The sequence below is a fragment of the Leptonychotes weddellii genome, chromosome 6, assembly GCF_054177405.1.
Source record: "Leptonychotes weddellii isolate Sample4059 chromosome 6, ASM5417740v2, whole genome shotgun sequence".
Taxonomy (NCBI): Eukaryota; Metazoa; Chordata; class Mammalia; order Carnivora; family Phocidae; genus Leptonychotes; species Leptonychotes weddellii.
The window spans coordinates 25,856,399-25,876,910 of NC_138374.1; the positions used below are offsets into that span (position 1 = coordinate 25,856,399).

At 42.8% G+C, this 20,512-nt stretch overlaps 1 protein-coding gene across 3 annotated transcripts in view; it reads left to right on the forward strand.

Moving 5' to 3' along the window:
- Positions 1 to 18,186, forward strand: part of CPN1 (carboxypeptidase N subunit 1) — a 24,700-nt gene extending 6,514 nt beyond the window's left edge. Inside the window, exons 3-9 of one of the 3 annotated variants that reach the window (XM_006741142.3) lie at positions 3,489 to 3,644; positions 5,375 to 5,557; positions 7,040 to 7,151; positions 9,898 to 10,037; positions 11,264 to 11,363; positions 13,639 to 13,757; positions 17,549 to 18,186. In XM_006741142.3, the coding sequence (XP_006741205.1) occupies positions 3,489 to 3,644; positions 5,375 to 5,557; positions 7,040 to 7,151; positions 9,898 to 10,037; positions 11,264 to 11,363; positions 13,639 to 13,757; positions 17,549 to 17,644 (906 nt within the window). In that variant the 3' untranslated portion in view covers positions 17,645 to 18,186. The remainder of the gene's footprint in view (positions 1 to 3,488; positions 3,645 to 5,374; positions 5,558 to 7,039; positions 7,152 to 9,897; positions 10,038 to 11,263; positions 11,364 to 13,638; positions 13,758 to 17,548) is intronic. The other 2 variants (XM_031036530.2, XM_081823656.1) reach the window with 2 other exon arrangements.
- Positions 18,187 to 20,512: the final 2,326 nt, after the last annotated feature.

Sequence of the window (20,512 nt, forward strand, 5' to 3'; positions counted from 1 at the left end):
ACTATAGGTACAATGTTATCTCCAGAACTTAGCTATCCTGCTCAACCAAAACTTTATGTACCTTCATTAGTAACTCCCCAGTTCCCCCTCCTCCCAGCCCCTGGCAACCACCCTCCACTCCCTGATTCCATGAATCCGACCACTCTGTCTCATACAAGTGGAACAAGGCAGCATCTGTCCTTTTGGCCCATCCCATTTTAAACCTACTTGAGGATAGGGCTGGGGGGGGGGCGGTAAGTAGAGTCAGGGAGGGGAATGGAGCCACAAAACATAAATTTGCCCCTTGCAATCTCACAGCTTCCTGCCAACACAACTCAACAAATGAGAAAAGAAAGCTTTGTTCCCCCACTGGAAAATCAGAAAGGTGCACATTAACATCTCGAGACCTGAGTTTCCAAAGTAGCAGGAATATTTGAAAGAGATGTGGTGGGGAGACCTCCAGCCTGGCTGCTCTCCTTCTATTGGCCCTTCCCACTACTGCAGTGGGGAAGCTGGAGAATGTCAGACTTGCCCACATCTTCTGGGGAATGAGGTGGGGTGGCAGAAAGTGGGGAAAACCCCTGCCAGCCCCCTAAATCCTAGAGCCATCTCTGGGGAGCCAGTCACCTTTGCTCACCTGCTGTGTACTTGTTCAGAGTGAGCAGATCTTGAACCTGAGCCCAGGAGAGGCCCCATCAGGTTCTCAAACTTGCAGAGCTACCTGCCATACCCAGAGAAAACCTGTCTGCATGGCTACACAGGGGAGACCTGCCTAGTCACCAAACTTTAAAGCTACCTGTAGATAAAACAGAATAATCTCCCCTTTCCCCATCCCACCAAAGATTTCCAAATCTTAATCCCTAGAACCTGTGCATGTGTTATGTTACATGGTGAGGGAGAATTAAAGTTGCAGATGTAATTAAGGTTGCTAATCATCTGACCTTAAAATATCCTGGATTATTTGGATGGGTCCAGTGTAATCACAGGGATCCTTCAAATGTGGAAGAGGAAAACAGAAGGTCACAGTCAGAGAGATTTGAAGATGTCGTGCTGTTGGTCTCGAAGAGGAAAGAAGGGACATGAGCCAAGGAATGTGGGTGGCCTCTAGAAGCTGGGAAAAGCTGGAAACAGATTCTTAGAGACCTCAGAAGGAACATAGCCCTCCTGACACCTTGATTTTAGTCTTGTGAAACCCATTTCAGTCTTCTGACTTCCAAAACTGTAATAAGCTTGTGTTTTTTAAGCCACTATGTATGTGGTAATTTGTTACGGAAGGAGTAGGGAATGAATGAATATACCACCTACCCTGCTTATGGGAACTTTCTGTTAAGGAAACTCCTCACCTGCTAGCCTAATGACCTGGTGTGAGTGGTAAATCAACTGAGAAGTAAATTAACATAGCTGTTAATATGGACAGTTAGGAGCTACATCGATATGAATGCACAAGTAGTGAAAAACTCCTGGAAATGTAATGAAAATCATTATCTCGTGGAAGTGAAAAATCAAACTCCCGATTGAAAAATTACATAAATATTTCCCCCTGAACAGAATTAATGTAGGGAACTTAAGGTAACTTAAAGAAATAAGTTCTCAATGAGATATAAGAATAAAATGTGAGCAGAATGCCATGAAAAATAGAGAAATCTAAGAACAATAAGGATTTTTTTTAAAAATACGAAAGTGGTATTACATCTGTGAGTTTTTAGCTGCCCAACGTCCATCCATTCACCCCACTTCCAGGAACGGCCACCAATTTGGGCTCTACTCTCAGTCCACAGGGGTCCAGTGAACACTGTTCCCCTTCTCCAATGCCATACAAAACATTAAATGGAATTTCAGTTTTGTAAGGGCCTTTGAACATATCTCTATTTTACTACTTGATATATCTTAATCATTTACATATATATCTATCTCCCTGTATATATTATGAGTTTCTAGAAGGCTGGCGTAATGTTTCATTATCTCTTTTCCTAGTGTCTTTCAGGGGGCTTTGAGTAGAGATGCACTTAAGTGAATATTGATGGGCTAAAAGGATGAATGAATGAGTGAATACATGACCAAATAAATGATACAATTTGAAGTGTGAGCAGAGAAATTAAGCGATCCAGAAAGTTGATACTGCTAAGAAGAAGAATAAACAAGGATCCTAAGTGTAAAAAATAAAGGGGTTGGGGGTGATTTCCATGGTGCAGTTGCTTTGGAAACAGTTTAGCAGTTTCTGAAAAAGTTAAATATAGACTTAAATTATAACCCAGCCGTTCTGCTAGTAGGTATCTACCCAAGAGAAGTGAAAACATACATCCATACAAAGACTTGTACGGGAATGCTCATAGCAACATTTTCACAATAGCCAAAAAGTGGAAATAATCCAAATGTCCATGTGTGGTGTTAAATAGTATCTCCCCCTCCCAAATTCATGTCTACCTGAACCTCTGGCTGTGACCTTATTAGGAAATAGAGTCTTTACATATGCAGTCAAGTTAAGGTGAAATCATACTGGATTGGGGTGACTAACTCATATATGACTGGTGTCCTTATAAGAAGAAAAAAATCTGTACAGAGATAGACACACACAGGGGAGGCCTGTGAAGATGGGAGTAGAAATTGGAGCAATGCATCTACAGCCAAGGAATGCCAAGGATGGCCACCAGCCACCAGAGGTTGGAAGAGACAAAGAAGGAGCTCCTCTAGAGCTTTTGGAGCATATGACCCTGCTGACATATTGATTTCAAACTTCCAGCCTCCAGAACTGTGAGAGAATACATTTCTGTTGTGATAAGCCACCTAGTTTATGTAATTTGTTACAGCTTACAGCAGCCCTAGGATCTAGGGCTGTATAATAATCTATTAATTGGTGAATAGATGAAGTATAGTAAATCCATAGAATGGAATATTAATCAGCCACAAAAAGGAATGAAGTACTGTTACATGCTACAACATGGAGAAACCTCAAAAATATTATGCCCAGTGATAAAAGCCAAACACGTAATGTGTGATCCCTCTTACTGACATGGCCAAAAAAGGCAAATCTATGGAGAGAGAAAGTGATGTCCCAGCGCTGGACTAAAAATGAGGAATGACTGGATGGGCATAAGGTTTCCTTTCAGGGTGTTGGAAATCTTCGTAAGTTAGATTGTGCTGATGCTCACATGACTCTGTCAGCAGGGACTAATAATTCATTGAGTTGTACACTTAAAATGGTGTGTAAATCGTACCTTCTATGGTATGTAAATTATATCTCAATAAAGCTATATTTTAAAAAAATAAGGGTTCCCATTATCCTGAAACACCCTACTCTTGTTAGAGCTTCTCCTGGGATCTCTACCATCAGCATGTGGTCTACAGGGAAACTTAAACCATACCACTGGGACTTTGGATAGATTAAAGAAGAAAATGCTACGTCATTTGATAGATTAAGCTAATGCCCCAAATACTATGCCACATAGTATTCTCCAACTATAGGATTCAGCCTGAAACCTTCCTTTTTCATTTCTTCATTTTCCCACTAGGGCGCAGACAGCTCTGGGTATCTGGTTGGCAGGAACAATGCAAATGGAGTGGACTTGAACCGCAACTTCCCCGATCTCAACACCTACATCTACTACAATGAGAAACACGGAGGCCCTAACCACCACTTGCCCCTTCCAGACAACTGGAAAAGTCAGGTAGGGGATGAAATTTGCGTGCAGAAGCAGGTAAATCAGCATCTGGAATTTCTAGCAGTCTTCACATCAATTAAACAAACAAGAATTAAGCCATCAACTCGGTGTTAATCTGTCCAGAGCAGTAGGAACGGTATCTTCCGCTCTTTGTATCCATTCTCTGCCCCCAGCAACCCCAGCAGAGGGCCCCTCACGGAGCACATGCTGTTTGATGTTAGTGGCCATGGTAGTGAAGGGAAAGCGCTATCCTACAGCTGCACGGTACTTTACAGTTGTACAAAATTATTCCTTAGTGTTTCAGTTGATCGTTGTAACACTGTGGGGTGAATGCGTGGAGCAGTCATCCATCCTTGTTTTACAACTCACACAGCTAATAATTGATGGACTCAGGATTAAACCCCAGGTCTTTTGACTCCTAAGCCAATATTCTTTCTATTGCACTATACTGTCGACAGAGGACTCTAGCATTCTATAGAGAAATCTCTCTTACGTGTGATGCACTGTGCGCTCACCAACAATTAGCTATAGAAGGAGATTCAGGGAGCTCTGAGCTCTCCAACCCTGCTACCCCTCTTCAAACCAATCTCTCTCTCTCCCTTTTTTTAATAGACTTTATTTTTTTTTCATCCAACAAGAAGCCACAACTTTATGAATAATAAAAACAGTACAAATTTCAAACCAAGCTACAGTTATTCTTTTGAAACACCAAAAAACCAGGTCCTCCATTTTCCAATGGTTACATTGTTTATTATGTAATAGCTTTACTGCTGTTCTTCAGGCTTGGACTGCCTCTGCTCCTGACACATTTGCTCATGACGTGACCAATTCTATGTCCTTAACCTCTACACCTGTTTGTTTTGTTTTTTGTTTTTTTAAGATTTTATTTATTTGACAGAGAGAGACACAGCGAGAGAGGGAACACAAGCAGGAGGAGTGGGAGAGGGAGAAGCAGGCTTCCCGCAGAGCAGGGAGCCCGATGCGGGGCTCGATCCCAGGACCCTGGGATCATGACCTGAGCCGAAGGCAGACGCTTAACGACTGAGCCACCCAGGCGCCCCCTCTACACCTGTTTGATCAACCTCTTCCTCTTCACTCTCCTCGTGTACAATTGGAGTCCGTGTGTTTTCTTGAATGTTTGAGATGGCTTCACCTTGAACTTTGAATTTCTCAGCAGCTGCTAGTTGCACGTGCTGAGATAAGTCCTCGGTAATAGACTTTATTTTTTATAGAGCAGTTTTAGATTCACAGCAAAATTGAGGGGGAAGTACAGAGTTCCCAGCTTCCCATGATCAACCTCCCCCACCAGAGTGGTAATTTGTTACAATTGAAGAACTACACCGACTCATCATCATCACCCAAGTCCCTAGTTTACATTAGCGTTCACTCTTCATGTTGTACATTCTATGGGTTTTGACCAGTGGATCATGGCATCTGTCCACTGCTATAGTCTCATACACAATGGTTTCACTGCCTTAAATGCTCTCCTTTTAGCTATTTTGTATATTGGGATTCCACATGCAATTTCATTTTGAAAAAGAGTCCATCTACTTAATTTTTTAAACCATCGGGCAAAAGACCAAAATTTCCCCATCTATACTTCTCATATCCAGGAGGCTGCTCTTTGTTGTATTCAGACATGCCGTCTTCTCGGGCCACTAGCTGACAGACTGATTTGCATGGCCATTTGGCACCTCCGGCTACAGCTTCACCGCCAGGCCCTCATCTCTCCACAGGTGGAACCCGAGACCCAGGCTGTGATCCAGTGGATCCGCTCCTTCAACTTCGTTCTTTCGGCCAATCTCCATGGAGGGGCAGTGGTGGCCAATTACCCGTATGACAAATCCCTTGAGCATCGGGTCCGAGGGTTCCGCCACACTGCCGATACCCCCACGCCCGACGACAAGCTTTTCCAGAAGGTATGCAGCATGGCAGCTCGTCTGGCCAGAGGCACTTGGGGCTCAGGAAAGTATCTAGGGGGGGCTAATGTGCAAGGTTATGGTGATATGGCTACATTAATGAAAAAATAGACCATGTGCATGAAAAAATATTCACATAATAGTTCAAAACAGCAGGAGAATAAAAAAATGGATTAATTATTTTATAGTTAATATATTATTAGTAAGTACGATTAATATAATTAACATTAATTATTAATTCATTGATGAATGAATTCCATAGAGAATTACACCAGTTATTGCTTTGCAAAGCAAATATATTATTATATTTTTTCTTCCAGTAATCTCATTTTTCCCCACTGTTATGAAGTAGTAATGAAAGAGAATTATAGAGATTCCACATATATTCCTCTCCCTCCAACACACCTCTCACCCCCAATACATACAGGAGTCCCCCCTTTATCCTTGGGGGATACATACCAAGACCCCCAGTGGATGTCTGAAACTGCAAATAGTACTGAACCCTATATATAATTTTTTCCTATACATACCAATGATAAAATTTAATTTATTAATTAGGCATGATAAGAGATTAGCAATAATAACTAATAATAAAATAGAGCAATTATAACAATATACTATAATAAAAGTTACGTGAATGTAGCCTTTCTCTCAAAATATCTTCTGTAGGTGCACCTGGGTGGCTCAGTCAGTTAAGCAGCCAACTTTTGGTTTCAGCTCAGGCCATGATCTCAGGGTCCTAGGATCAAGCACCACGTTGGGTTCTGTGCTCAGCAGCTAGTCTGAAGATTCTCTCCCTCCCTCTCCCTCTGCCCCTCCCCTTGTTTGTGGGAGTGCTCGCTCTCTCACTCTCTCTCAAATAAATAAACAAATCTTTAAAAAAAAATCTTACTGTACTGCACTCACCCTTCTTGTGATGATGCAAGATGATAAAATGCCTACATGGTGAGATGAAATGAGCTGAATGACGTAGGCATTGTGACCTAGCGTTAGGCTACTACTGACCTTCTGACATATTGTCAGAAGGAGGATCATCGGCTTCCAGACCGCAGTTGTCTACGAGTAACCGAAACCACAGAAAGCAAAACCACGGGGGAGGGAGGACTACTGTAATTCTCTTCATGGCCAAGGTTTATCTTACTTGCTCCTTGTTTTCTTTCATAAAACTCAGCTAGAAAATGGTACACCTAGAAAGGAGTTTATATATCATCTAGTGTCACCGCTCACTTTGCACTTGAAGAAGCTTATCCCCAAGATAGTGGAAAAATCAGAATACAGCTCTTCTAACTCTAGTCCACCACATGCAGGCACACACACGCACACACACCATCTTCCTACGCCTGCTGGTATTTTCTTTCACTAAAGCAAGTAATCAGTTGTTTATACATAGTGGGGTTTTGTGGTGTCACCCTACTTCTGAGTATGAGCATTGCTGAATGAGTTGGGAATACTCAGGTCATTTTCCACCTGCTATACCTACAGCTGGCCAAGGTCTACTCGTATGCACATGGATGGATGCACCAAGGTTGGAACTGTGGGGATTACTTCCCAGATGGCATCACTAATGGGGCTTCCTGGTATTCTCTCAGCAAGGGTAAGAAGAGTCCTGGGTACAACAGTGCTGCAAGCCGAAGTGGAATAGGGCTCATCTCTCTTTCTAAATTATCATTTTTTCTCAGGGAAACAACAGGAATACCATAGAATTTTACATTCAAGTAGAGATCTGAGAAATGGAGAAGTCTTAAGTTGGCATTCAGTGTCATTTTGTGATTCTTTAAAACAAAGGTAGAGACACCTTGTGGTCCTTTAAAACTGGTGGTTTACACAGTAGATCAGGGCATAGGAGGAATATAATGAAGTCAAGTGGTTGAGAGTGTGGGTGTAAGAGTACATTGGGTTGAAACCCGGCTTGCCCATTTACCAGTTATGTGGCTTCAGGGTAATTACTTAACCTCTCTGTGCTTTGATTTCTCACCTGTACTTTAACAATACTTGCCAGGCGCCTGGGTGGCTCAATCGGTTAAGCATCTGACTCTTGATTTTGGTTCAGGTCATGATCTCAGTGTCGTGAGATTGAGCCCCACGTTGGGCTGCATGCTGGGTGTGCAGCCTGTTTAAGATTTTCTCTTTCCCTCTCCCTCTGCCCCTCCCTGCCATGCTGTCTCTCAAAAAAAGAAAGAAAGAAAGAAAGAATAATACTTGCATTGTAATTTTGATGTGAATATTAAGTAAAATAATGTGCATAAAGCATTTGGAAATGCCTGGCTTGCTTATAAATGTTAGGGTCTTCTTTTTTTTCTTTAAGATTTATTTATTTGTTAGAGAGAGAGAGAAAGAGAGAGAGCACAAGGAAGGGGGAGAGGGAGAGATGGAGAGGGAGAGTAAATCTCAAGCAGACTCCTCACTGAGCACAGAGCCCAACCTGGGGCTTGATCTCACAACCCTGAGATCATGACCTGAGCCAAAATCAAGAGTCAGATGCTTTACTGAGCCACCCAGGTGTCCTAAATGTTAGGGTCTTTTTTTTTTTTTTTAAGATTTATTTATTTATTCATTTGAGAGAGAGAGAGTGCAAAAGCTAGAACACAAGCAGGGGAGAAGGTCCAAGGGAGAAGGAGAAGCAGACTCCCCACTGAGCAGGGAGTCTGACACAGGGCTCGATCCCAGGACCCTGGGCTTCATGACCTGAGTCGAAGGCAGAAGCTTAACCGACTGAGCCACCCAGGCATCCCTATTACGTGTCTTTTCTGAGTAGCATGGAACTATGCCTTACATAGCAACAGATGAACAAAGGAGCTGGCCTGGACACCCACAGTTCCTCTGCTATGTGCTCTCTGTACCCTGCCTGCCCATCACAAGTGTTTGCCATGGACATTGGCTATTGGATGGCATAGCAGAAACCTCCAGCAAGAGGCTTCTCTCTCTATTCCTTGGGCCTTCCCCAACACCAAGGGTTAAGATAGAACCTCTGTTTATGAACCTTCGGTAGATAGGGAACATAAAGATAGGGAAGAGGCTGAAGCAGGAAGCCAGGTTCTTTTAGGCATCATGTTTTAGCAGCTATCCATACTTTCACATCTGACCTGGACAGAGCCCAGGTAACAGAAAACGCACTGATAAGAGCTGAGCTGATAGCTGGTTCTGTGGAAAGTAGAGAGGAAGAAGGTTAGGGAGTCACCAAGTACCGGGAGGTGATAGACTTCTTGTGGCTAAAAACTTGCTTGAACACAAGGTGAGAAGATTTTGTTGAACTTTATTATTATTATTTTTTTTAGTTTGCATTAGGAAACCAATAGGTCATCCTCCCCCCAATTTAAAATATGAAATGTATTTTTTCAAATTGTACTTGTTTCTCCCTCCCCCTTCCCATCATCTGGGAAAGCATGGTCCATGCTTCCAGTGAAAATCATTGCCCTAAAATAAGCTGATACAATTCCAGGATTATTCAGCTCATTACAATGATTGGTTCCACAGTGTGATCTCTGGACCAGCATCATTAGCATCACCTGGGAACTTGTTAGACTGCAAATTGGGAGGGGGGCTCACCCCATACCTACTGAAACCCTAGTTAAGGCCCAGCAACCTGTATTTGGCTGGAAGGCACAGCTTTCTCCATTATTCTGATGCAGAGAGTGATCCAGTGAAAGAGGCACAGTTCTCTAACTTTCCCCATTCTCTCTATAACAGCCACTTATGCTCCTCAGCTTAGAGCAGGTGAAGTTGACTAGATGAATAGTTTTTAACCCAAATACCCTTGTGATATAAACACCACTCTAATAAATCAGGAGCATATTAAAAAATCATTGATTCAATTGGAGAATACAGAAGATAAAAGCAGAGGAGCATTCCACTGAAGAAAAGTACAGCTGCCTTCTGCTTTTTCAGGGGCCTGTTTTTCTGGATTAACCATTCTCAGGTTAGTGCTGTGTTCTCAGATAGGAGGAGGGATGTGAAAGCAAGATACTCATCTTATCTCGAACCTCCAAGGTCTGAAGAGTATCATCACCCAAAGAGAAGGTCTGTCCCCTTGGAGGCAGTAAAGGGGCAGAGTCTAATGTCAAGGCACCACTAACCAGCAGACTTTGGAAATGCCAAGGGTCAAGAAGTGAATTTAAGGGATGAAATGGGGAGGAGAGGATGGGGGTGACAAAATGGGCATTTATAAAGAGAGAAAACTGGGAAGTTGGGGAAAGGTTTTATGGAAGAGACAAATAAGTGGAGACTGAGAGGTAGAATAGAAGGTCATGGGGGGCACAGAGAAATCATGGTTTTGGAGAGTTGAGCGGGAGCATTGGTGGGATCCTGGTTATACAGATCTGCCGCTGCCCTCTTCCCCTTAGGAATGCAAGACTTTAACTATCTCCATTCCAACTGTTTTGAGATCACGCTGGAACTGAGTTGTGACAAGTTTCCTCGCCAAGAGGAATTACAGCGTGAGTGGCTGGGTAATCGGGAAGCCCTCATCCAATTCTTGGAACAGGTAAAATCCCATTCTTGAACTTTCCTGGTTACAGAAAGAGAAGTGTTTTCCGATGGTAGCAAGGGTTTTTGTGAGGCTCAGTTCTGACTTTGACTTTGACTCCCTACCATACATCTGGGCTTCTTCTACCCATCAGATTTAGTCATTCAACATCATTGAGCACAGTTATCTGTCAGAAATGGTACCGTATGCTGGGGGTTATGGGCAAACAAATATCCCTGCCCATGTAAAGCTTGTATTCCAGGGAGGAGAGACAGACACTAAACAAAATAATAAAGTGAATTTTATAACATGTTAGATGCAAAATCCGATGTAGAAGACCTTACAGAGAAAATGACATTTAAACAGACTTAAAGGACATGAGGGAGAGAATCATACAGCTTTCTAGGGGGACAGGGACTCCTTGATGAGGACACGACAGGAAATGCAAGGCCTGCAACAAGCAGTCATTAGGGAAATGCAAATCAAATACACACTCATTAGGATGGCTTCTATAAAAAAATTACCGTAAAAGACAGACAGTAGCAAGCATTGGCAAGGATGTGGAGAATTAGAACCCTTGTGTATTATTGCTGGGAATGTGAAATGATGCAGCCATTATGAAAAACAGTATGTGGTTCCTCAAAAATTAAACATAGAATAGCCTACTTGATCCAGCAATCCCACTCCTGGGTATAGATCCAAAAGAACTGAAAGCAGGATCTCAACGAGATACTTGTACACTGATGCTAATAGCAGCATTATTCACAGTAGCTGAAAGGTAACCATGACCCAAGTTGCGACCCAAGCATCCACTGATGGATGAGTGGATAAATGAAATGCGGTTGGGACATACAATGGAATAGTCTTCAGCCTTAAAAAAAAAAGGGAATTCCGAGACGTGCTGCAACATGGATGAACTCTGAGGACAGTATGCAAAGAAAAATAACCCAGTCATAAAAGACAAATGTTGTATAATTTTATTTATATGAGTAGTCAAATCCATAGAGACAGAGAGTAGACTAATGTCATGATTTACCTTAGATTTTCACAGGATCGCTTTGAGCATGCTGTTGAGAAGAGATTGTCGAGGAACAGGAGGACGGAGAGACCAGCTAATTAAGGGGCTATTACCATAATCTTTGCAAAGATCACTTGTAAAAACATATGAGAAAGGGCTTTGAGGACTCCCAAACATTGAACACATGTCTCATGGTCATAACCGTGCACTGTAAACTCTCCCGCAGGTACACCAGGGCATCAAGGGAATGGTGCGTGATGAGAATTATAATAACCTTGCGGAGGCTATCATTTCTGTTAGTGGGATTAACCATGATGTCACTTCAGGTAGGTGGCCATGCTTAGTGGGGTGAGAAGGAAGCCTTCACGTCCTCACCTTTTTTCAGCGTGATTGGGAGGCCAGTTTGTAAGCCAGCGAGACTAACAGAGGTGTCAAAGACATTGGGGGTGGGGACAGGAGGAAGGAAGGATGATAGACATAGGGACAGTGAACTAAGAGGCCAGGACTAGGAAGATGTAACTTCTCTCTTAGCATTCAGGAGTCACTGCCTCATACAACTTAGTTAGGGGTGTTTTCTGGGTTTGAGGTAGTGGTAGCTCACATACTGGTGTGAAATGGGGTTGAAAAGAAAAGGACTATAGAACTGACGTTTAGACTTGTCCGTGACCCAGGCATTTCACTACACCTCCATCCAGGGAAAAGTTAGCAAGATGCATTCTATAGGCTTGTTGCAGGGCAAGAGTGATGGCAGAGGCAGATCTTGGAACCAACCTGGAACCTCCTAGAATGGTACAGAATATCTCATATGGCGCAGACGTTGCAAACTGCCCCAGCCAAATTTGATCATGCACAACTCTTAGGTTTTTCTTTCTTTCTTTTTTTTCTTGATGTTTGTTTTGGTTTTAATGTAGAACAGTAGCTACCAGTGGTCAGGGGTGGGTAAAATTTGCCTACCTCCCACAGCCTCTATACAAACAAGGCTCAGCCACATTTTACAACACCAATGCCTAATACCACGCAGGCATCTTACAGTTCAGACTTACAGTCTGGTTAAACTGGATGAAATCTCGGAGATAACTAATATTACTGGAGGTGGATCCCAACACATCTTACATGAAAGGCTCATTCAAGGCAAAAGCAGCAACATTCTAAAGGCAGAATTCTATAGCCTCATAGTCAAGCATCAGGCCTCTGTGCCGGTGGCTGGACCCAAGACCATTTAACCTCCATCAAACCTTGGGCATCCCTCAGAACTTCAGGGCTTACTAGATTTTCATACTGTATTCATGCACAGACAGGGAATGTCTCTGAAACATTCTAGCCAATCAATATATATTGAATACCACTAATTCCACCAAGAAGAACCCACTTTCAACACTCATTATGCTAAATTAACAAATTACTCATTTCACCACCGAAAAAGCTCATTGCTAACATTCATTATGTTACTTAGAAAAGCATCTAGTGCTGATTACAGAGAAAGATAGCTGAAGCCCTTATAATAGCTGTATCTGGAATTGGGCCTTTCTGATATAATGCTACCTAACCATTCCTGGGTGTAAGTCCCCAATTAAGAAAATGACGGCCCCTGGGGTATAACTTACACTATCCAACATATGCATAATAACTTACTGCTTTTGCTAAAGTATTTTAAAAGGAATTACATTTAATAGGGGGCAGAGAAGAGACTTCTTTAGTATTTATAGTCTGTCCCATTCTTAATTGCATTTATTATTTCAATTATTCATTGCTTAAAAGAAATTTCAAAGGCATGGTCACAACTGATTCTAAAGAGATACAAAGTCATTAGCCAAAATGCTGTATCCCTGCCATAGAAAAATGGGCTTTCTTTTGAATTTTATTTTCCCCTTTAGAAGGTGATGGAAGAAATATTAAAAATAGAATTCTCAAAATCAGAGCTTTAGTGGTCATTTAGTCCAGCCCTCCCACTTAAGAGAAGATTACACACATAGAGTACCACTGACAACTGGTCTTCTAACCCGGGGCCATCATGTCCATTATGTCCATCAGTGCAGGTTGTGCACTGCACAACTGTGTGGCTTTACCAGGGACACTCATTCATTCTCTGCTTCAGTGCTCACAATTACATGAAGCAGTCCCTTTCTTTTTTGATAACTCTGTCACAGTAGTTCTGCTTCTGTCTAGCGAAATTTTCCTCCTACAATTTAAACTCATAGTTCTCATTCTTATTTTTTTAGGTAGATGTCATTTCTTCACAGTGGCTTTTCAAACATTGAAACAGAAGTCTCATGTAGTTTCTTTACCATACAAAACATTCATATATCTTTCAGCTTTTCTCCAAGTGACCCTTTCCTGGACATGAGTTTGTTTTAAAATACATGGTATAGAATTAAATGCAATACTCTCAGTATAGAAACTTCTACTCCCCATGAGTGGGGAAACCCATGCTCCTTAATAAATAAAATAACCTAAGATAGTTTTAGATCTTAACCAATTTCATCATGCTATTTTAAAAAATCAAGCTGTGGTCAGCTAAAATCCTCAGATCATTTTTCAGATCAAGGCCCCAAATGGCAAATTTCTAATCAGCAGACTGAGTTATGTTCTTGTAACTTTTAGGTGACCATGGCGATTACTTCCGGCTGTTGCTTCCAGGTACCTACATTGTCACTGCCACAGCACCTGGGTTTGACCCAGAGACAGTGACTGTGACCGTGGGCCCAGGGGAACCCAAACTGGTGAGTTAGGCTGACATTCACAGAACACTGTAAAGATCACTTACAACCTATTGCATGGTTCTAGTCTCTGCCGAGCTTCCTTCTTTCACTTAAAAAAAAAAAAATCATTGCTCTCATATGCTTAATTTTCTCCTTTCATTCTATTATATCCTTCCCATTTCCTTTTGGTTTTTTCTCTTTCTTCTGTTTAACACAGCACAATGATGAGGAGCACTATCTTCTAAATCTGGCTCATTTGTCCACAGACCTTGGACAAATTACCTAATCAGTCTTCCTTAGTTTCTTCCTCTGTAAATTGCTGATAAAAGCACCTCCTTTATAAGAGGTTGGAATGAGAAAGTGCATATAAAGCATTTAGTACAGTGACCTATATATCGAAAGTGCTCAACAAATGCTAGTTTGTAAGTCCCAGAGACCTTGCCCAGATACACAGACTCCCTTGGGTGGCATGCTTCTGCGCCATCAGCTGGGACTACCACCAGATGGTGCTCTGCCCCCTCCTGGTGCCCTGTGTGCCAGACGGTCTTGCTGGCCACTCACCTCAGCAAAAGAGCCCGCGGCTCTCCAGGATTCACCTCTCCACAGCTGTCTCTTACAGGTAGAACCAGAAGCAAGGAACTTTTTTGACCTACCAGCTGGACCTTTTCAGCTTTGGTCATCTTAGATTAGGATCTCGGAGCTAAAAAAGCTCAGAAGTCACGGACACTAAACTTCAGATTTCTCAAAATAGGGAAAAGGTAATAAGACAGTCCTATTTAATGAGCACCTATAGACCTTGTGTCCCACAAGTCCGCTCTTCCCTAGGGCCTCTTCACTCTGTCCAGTTCCTTCTCTATACAACCCTAGAGCTTAGCCGACCCGCTCGCCCCTTTCCCTGTTAACTCTGTGCAGTCAAGGAGCTTGTTTTTTTTCAAATACAGTTACAGATACCATTTACTGAATGGTTACTATGTATGAGACACGATAGGAGAGCTTTCCAGAACGATCTCATTTAACCTTAACAACAACTCTGTCAGGGACATCTAAGTATTCCCATTGATGGCCAAGGAAACTCAGAGAAGGTAAGAAGCATGTGCAGCGTCACACAGCAGTAAGTGGAGCCGCCATTGCAACCTCTCTTGGGCCTTCAGGGCTGCTTCTTAGCCAGCATGTTACAGGGCCTCATGCTAAGCTTACAACCTGTGTTCATAACCCCTTATTTTAACACAGGGATCCGAATAAAGAATTCTTTACATCCTCTGAAAAGTCCTCTGAAATTTCTAGATAGTTCCCCCTTTACCCTCTTCTCCTTCTATTCCTAGCTCCTGCACGTTATAAACCACATCTACTTGCAGGTGCAGGAAGCAAAGACTAACTCTGCCATCGCAGCCTATTATCTGGTTCCAGTTTCCCAACTAACTTTCTCTCCCCCCACCCCTTTTTCTTAATTTAAAATTAATTTAGTTAAAATATAGTGTATTATTAGTTTCAGGGGTAGGTAGAATTTAGTAATTCATCCGTTGCATAAACACCCAGTGTTCATTACATCCCGTGCCCTCCTTAATGCCCATCACCCAATTACCCCATCCCTCCAGCCCACTCCCCTCCAGCAACCTTCAATTTGTTTCCAATAGTTAAGAGTCTTATGGTTTGTCTCCCCCTCTGATTTTGTCTTATTTTTCCTTCCCTTCTTCTATGTTCATCTGTTTTGTCTTTTAAATTCCACATATGAGTGAAATAATATGATATTTGTCTTTCTCTGACTGACTTATTTTGCTTAGCATAATACCCTCTAGTTCTATCCACGTCATTGCAAATGGCAAGAGTTCATTCTTTCTGATGGCTGCATAATATTCCATTGTATATATATGCCACATCTTCTTTATCCATTCATCTGTCGATGGACATCTGGGCTCTTTCCATAGTTTGGCTGTTGTGGACATTGCTGCTATAAATATTGGGGTGCACGTGCCCCTTTGGATCACTATGTTAGTATCCTTTGGATAAATACCTAGGAGTGCAATTGCTGGGTCGTAGGGTAGCTCTATTTTCAACTTTTTGAGGAGCCTCCATATTGCTTTCCAGAGTGGCTGCACCAGCTTGCATTCCCACCAACAGTGTAGGAGGGTCCCCCCTTTCTCCGCATCCCCGCCACCATCTGTCATTTCCTGACTTGTTAATTTCAGCCATTTTGACTGGTGTGAGGTATATCTCATTGTGGTTTTGATCTGTATTTCTCTGATGCTGAGTGATGTAGGGCATTTTTTTCATGTGTCTGTTGGCCATTTGGATGTCTTCTTTGCAGAAATGTCTGTTCATGTCTTCTGCCCATTTCTTGACTGGATTATTTGTTCTTTGGGTGTTGAGTTTGATAAATTCTTTATAGATTTTAGATACTAGCCCTTTGTCTGATAAGACATTTGCGAATATCTTCTCCCATCCCTTTTACTCGTTCTACCCTAAAATCCAATGACTGATTGACAGCTGCGTGCATGAGCCCTGCCTTAAAAGTGCTCTTCATTGTCAGATTTGAGCAACGGCATACCCGCTGAAGTTATGTACTCTACTGCAAAAGATTTCACTTCCTTTGTGCTATAGGCTTTAAATAAATTAACATAACCTATCATTATGTCAAATATAACAGAAAGAAAAAAATTATCTTTTGGATATAATTCCCAGAGAGAAAACCAGCTAAGAATCCATTAGAACCTATCTCTCTTTTCATTTTAAAGCAGAGATCCATCTGGCTGGGGGAAGAAAAAAAGGGAAAAAAATTATTTACTAGAGGGTTTTCATGTTACAGTTAAGACTCTTTCAAATATTTCCCAGAGTCGTCCAGTGTCCTCTTTGCTTTTCTCCACATCTGGCCAGACATCAGGCTCCTTTCCTTCTTCTCTGTCCTTCCCTCATTTTGTTGCCTTTTCTCTCTCTCTCTCTCCCAGATCTCTGAATTACTATATATATGAAATGGTAATGATACAGTACAGTTAGCTCTGGTTTCCTCTACTTTGAGGAACTAGCAGAAAAGCTGGCTGTGGATTTTTGTGGAAGAGGCAGAAAATAACCCCATGGAGAGCTCTCTTTTCTGTTGTTCAACTCTCAGCTGGCTTCAGCAGCTCCAACTGTTCCAAGGGCCTGAAAGCCAAGGATCCCTCAGGGGAGTGTGGTTAGAACACTGTGCCACTCCCTCTCGCTAGGATGGTTCCACAGCCAGCAGATCCTACACTTGTCAGTCAGAAGCATCTTTACGTCTGCATGCCATGGCCAGAGGGCAAGTTTCAATGTATTGCTGGAAAGGATGCATTCCTTGCATGTGGAAATTTGGAATTTAAGAATCCATGTAATAATCTGTATCATCTCTACTATCTATAATTTCAAGCAATTATGGCAGCAAGTTTCGATCTGAAGGTCTGAGGTATTCGTTGGCATGCCTGAGCACAGCACCTGTGATTCACACATTGGCATAAAGGGGATTATTAGGGCACCATCAATCATAGCTCCTGTCCTAAGCGACACTATTAGTGAAATTGTTTGAGATATAGATGTAATTTTCTTCTAATACTTATAAAATAAATGTATATTTAGTTCATCCAGGTATATCCTATGTATCACCAGCGATTATGTACCACTTCTTGGGACTATTAGCCAAGTGTGACACCACCAGGGCTACAGTAATAATGTTCCTTAGTCCCCTGCCCTCGGGACCTGGAACTGTGGTGAAACCAGGTCCAAAGAGGTCTTCCCCAATTTCAATTCCAGGAAATAGAAAACTGACTCCTCTACTCTCCTAGCTGCTGCTTTTTTTCTTCCAGGTTAACTTCCTTCTCAAGAGAAGCGTCCCTCAAGCAACCCCAACGAGGCGAGTTCCCAACTCAGGACCTGGAGACAGAGTACCAAAGCCAGTGTAGCCCCAGGCCAGCTAGGAAGGAGGAGGTGGAGATGACGCGCCCCAGAGCGCTCCTGCCTGAGATCCACAGTGCTGGGCCTGCTTGTTAGAAAGGCTTGCTCCTGCTTTCCCATCAGATGAAGCTATCTTTCTATTTTATTATCTGGGACATATGTAAACATAAACACATTCAGAACAACTCAGAATGGTCTCTGTTCCCGGAGTTAGATCCTCTGATGTGGCAGTGCATCCATCCAGCAGTATTCAGTAAGATTTTCCGATTCTGGGGCTATGGTTTGGATCCAGAAGGCGCCACGTCGGTCCACGCGGCATCTGGAGACCAGTTCCCGCTGGTTGGCCACTCTACCTCCAGAATCTAGCCCCGAGCCTGCAGCACAGCAGGCACGCAAGGGAGATTTCTGAATGAATGGCTCAAAGGCTGAGATGATTCATCACTGATGTTGTTCCCATAGCGAGGCCAGGTGACCAAGTCTTCTGAAATCGCGGAGGACTATTTCAACAACAGCCAATATTTTCTTAATAAGACAAGGATTTCACACACGAGTACCTAGATACTGCTCCTCATTTTCGTACATGGGCATTTTACACAACATGCATCTTTCAAAACATTTTCTGGGTGAAGTGTAATGTAGATGCTGCTATGGAATGACTGTCCTGTCCCTGTGCCGGACGGCCCGGCACTGCCCACTTTGCTGAGTTCCCCAGGACCCGTCTGTACTACACGTGTTACTGAGGAAGGAGATGTTAGTAAAGATTTTGAGGAGATGTGGAGTCACAAGCACACAAGTTCACAAACTCCCATCGGGTATGTTGGGGTTCCGGAGTCCCCTGTCCTCGGGGCTTGGTGAGGGTTCTTTCCCAGACACGCGTTTTGGAGCCCAGCCTCAGGGAGACAGGGCAGGCTTGTTTCCTCCACTTGTTCCACATCCCCCCACTCTGTCAACCTCCCCCACCCCAGCCTCTAACTAACTAACTAACTAACTAACTAACTAACTAACTAACTAACGTTGAGTAATTTTGCTCCTTTCAAGAAGTATTCCCACACCCATCAGAAAACAAAAGGTGCTTAACTGTGACAACCCACCCTCTTCAGGAGGCCAGTCAAGACTACAATTAACATGATTTATTTTGCTGTGACTTTATCAATCTCTCAATCTGTGGTCAAAAGGAAAACAGAAGAGAACATATCTTTTCCCATTTAAAAAGGGAATTTTCTCCTCAGGTGATTAATGCTTTCTCTGCATTTTTCCTTTCTTCCCAATTTAAATCCCATATTCCTTGGTTCTCCTTTTGTTTTTAGAAAGCAGCAGCTTCTTGAGAGGGCTCAGTGGAATTTTATGCCTGAGGTTGCCATATGCTACTCGGGTTTCCCAGATTTCCCAGAATATCACTTGCTTTGTTTTCAGGTTCCCCGGTATGTAGTCACTTAGCAGAGCTGATATTCGAAAAGTATAGTCATGGTTTTTCCCCTCATTCATCCTTCCATCATTCATTCACTCATTCATTCATTCATTCATTCAGGGGACATGTATGAGTCCTTGCTCAATGCAGAGAATACAAAAAATATAAGATACAGCTCGTGACCTTCGGCAGCTACAATCTAGTTGGGAAGACAATACATTACACTGCATTGTGATGATTGCTGATTCAGTAAACTCTGGGGTGGGGAGCCTGTGGGAAGGTCCCTACTATGGTCTTGGGACAATCAGGCAGGAAAGGCATCCCGGAGCTAGTGATGTCTACGGTGAGATGTAATAAGGTCAGGTAAAGAGGCATTGACCAGGGGGAAAGAAATGGGAAGCAAGTAAGGGGGCAGGGTGGGGGACTGAGTGAGGAGCTGAAAGCCGAAAGCCCAGGCCAGTGGGGTGGGGAGGGACAGATCATGAAGGACTTTGAACCATATCACAGTTTGGACTTTATCCTAGGAAGAACAAGGAGGCATTGAAGGGTTCCTCTCAGGGAGTGGCAGGATTAGATTTAGAATTTATCACCCTGGCTGCAGCCTTAAGAGCTGGCTGCAGTAAGAGCAAGACTGAGTCAGTGAGGAGCCTGCTGAAAGCCAGCTGAGAGGGCAGTCTGAACCTGGGCGGGGCAACATGATAGGGAAACAAATCAGTCATTTTAGATGAATCAAAAGGAAGATTATCCGGGGTGGGCCTGACCTAATCAGATGAGCCCTTTACAAACAGTTTCTCTAGCTGCCCTCAGAGGAAGAAAGCCAACAGCTAGGTTGTAAACTGCCTATGGGGAGAAGCTGAGAATGCTCCCACCCAACAGCTAGCAGGAAAATGGAGATCATAGTCCTACACCGCAAGGAAATGAATTGTGCCAATAATCTGAATGAGTTTGGGCTAACACCTGAGTGCAGCCTTGTGAGACCAGAGCAGAGGATCCAGCCAAACCATGCCCAGACTCCTGCAACATAATACGTTTGTGCTGTTTTAAGTCTCTAATTTGTTATGCAGAAATAGAAATAGGCAGTTATGCAGTAGTAGATTTGTTATGCAGTAACAGAAAAAGAATATATAAACTATTTCAATTTTTTCTGTAAATTGGGTTGGGTATAAATAGATAGAACACAAATAACCAACTGCAGTCCTCGTACTGAGAGGTAGGGCTGCCACGCTCCCACCTTGAGTGAATGTATGTAAAACACAGCACAGGAAAAAAACAAAAACATACAACTCTTTTTAAAGAAGAGGGCTGCTGTAGTCAACTTGACCCAGGAGGTGACTGTGACAACATTTTCTCTCCCTAAAGGCACATGTCTCTGACAGCAGGGACTTTAGCCTTTGGATGGCTATGGTGTCTTGCCTCAAATAGTTCCCATTATTTGTACCAAATTGCTTGTCACTGGACTGGGAGCATG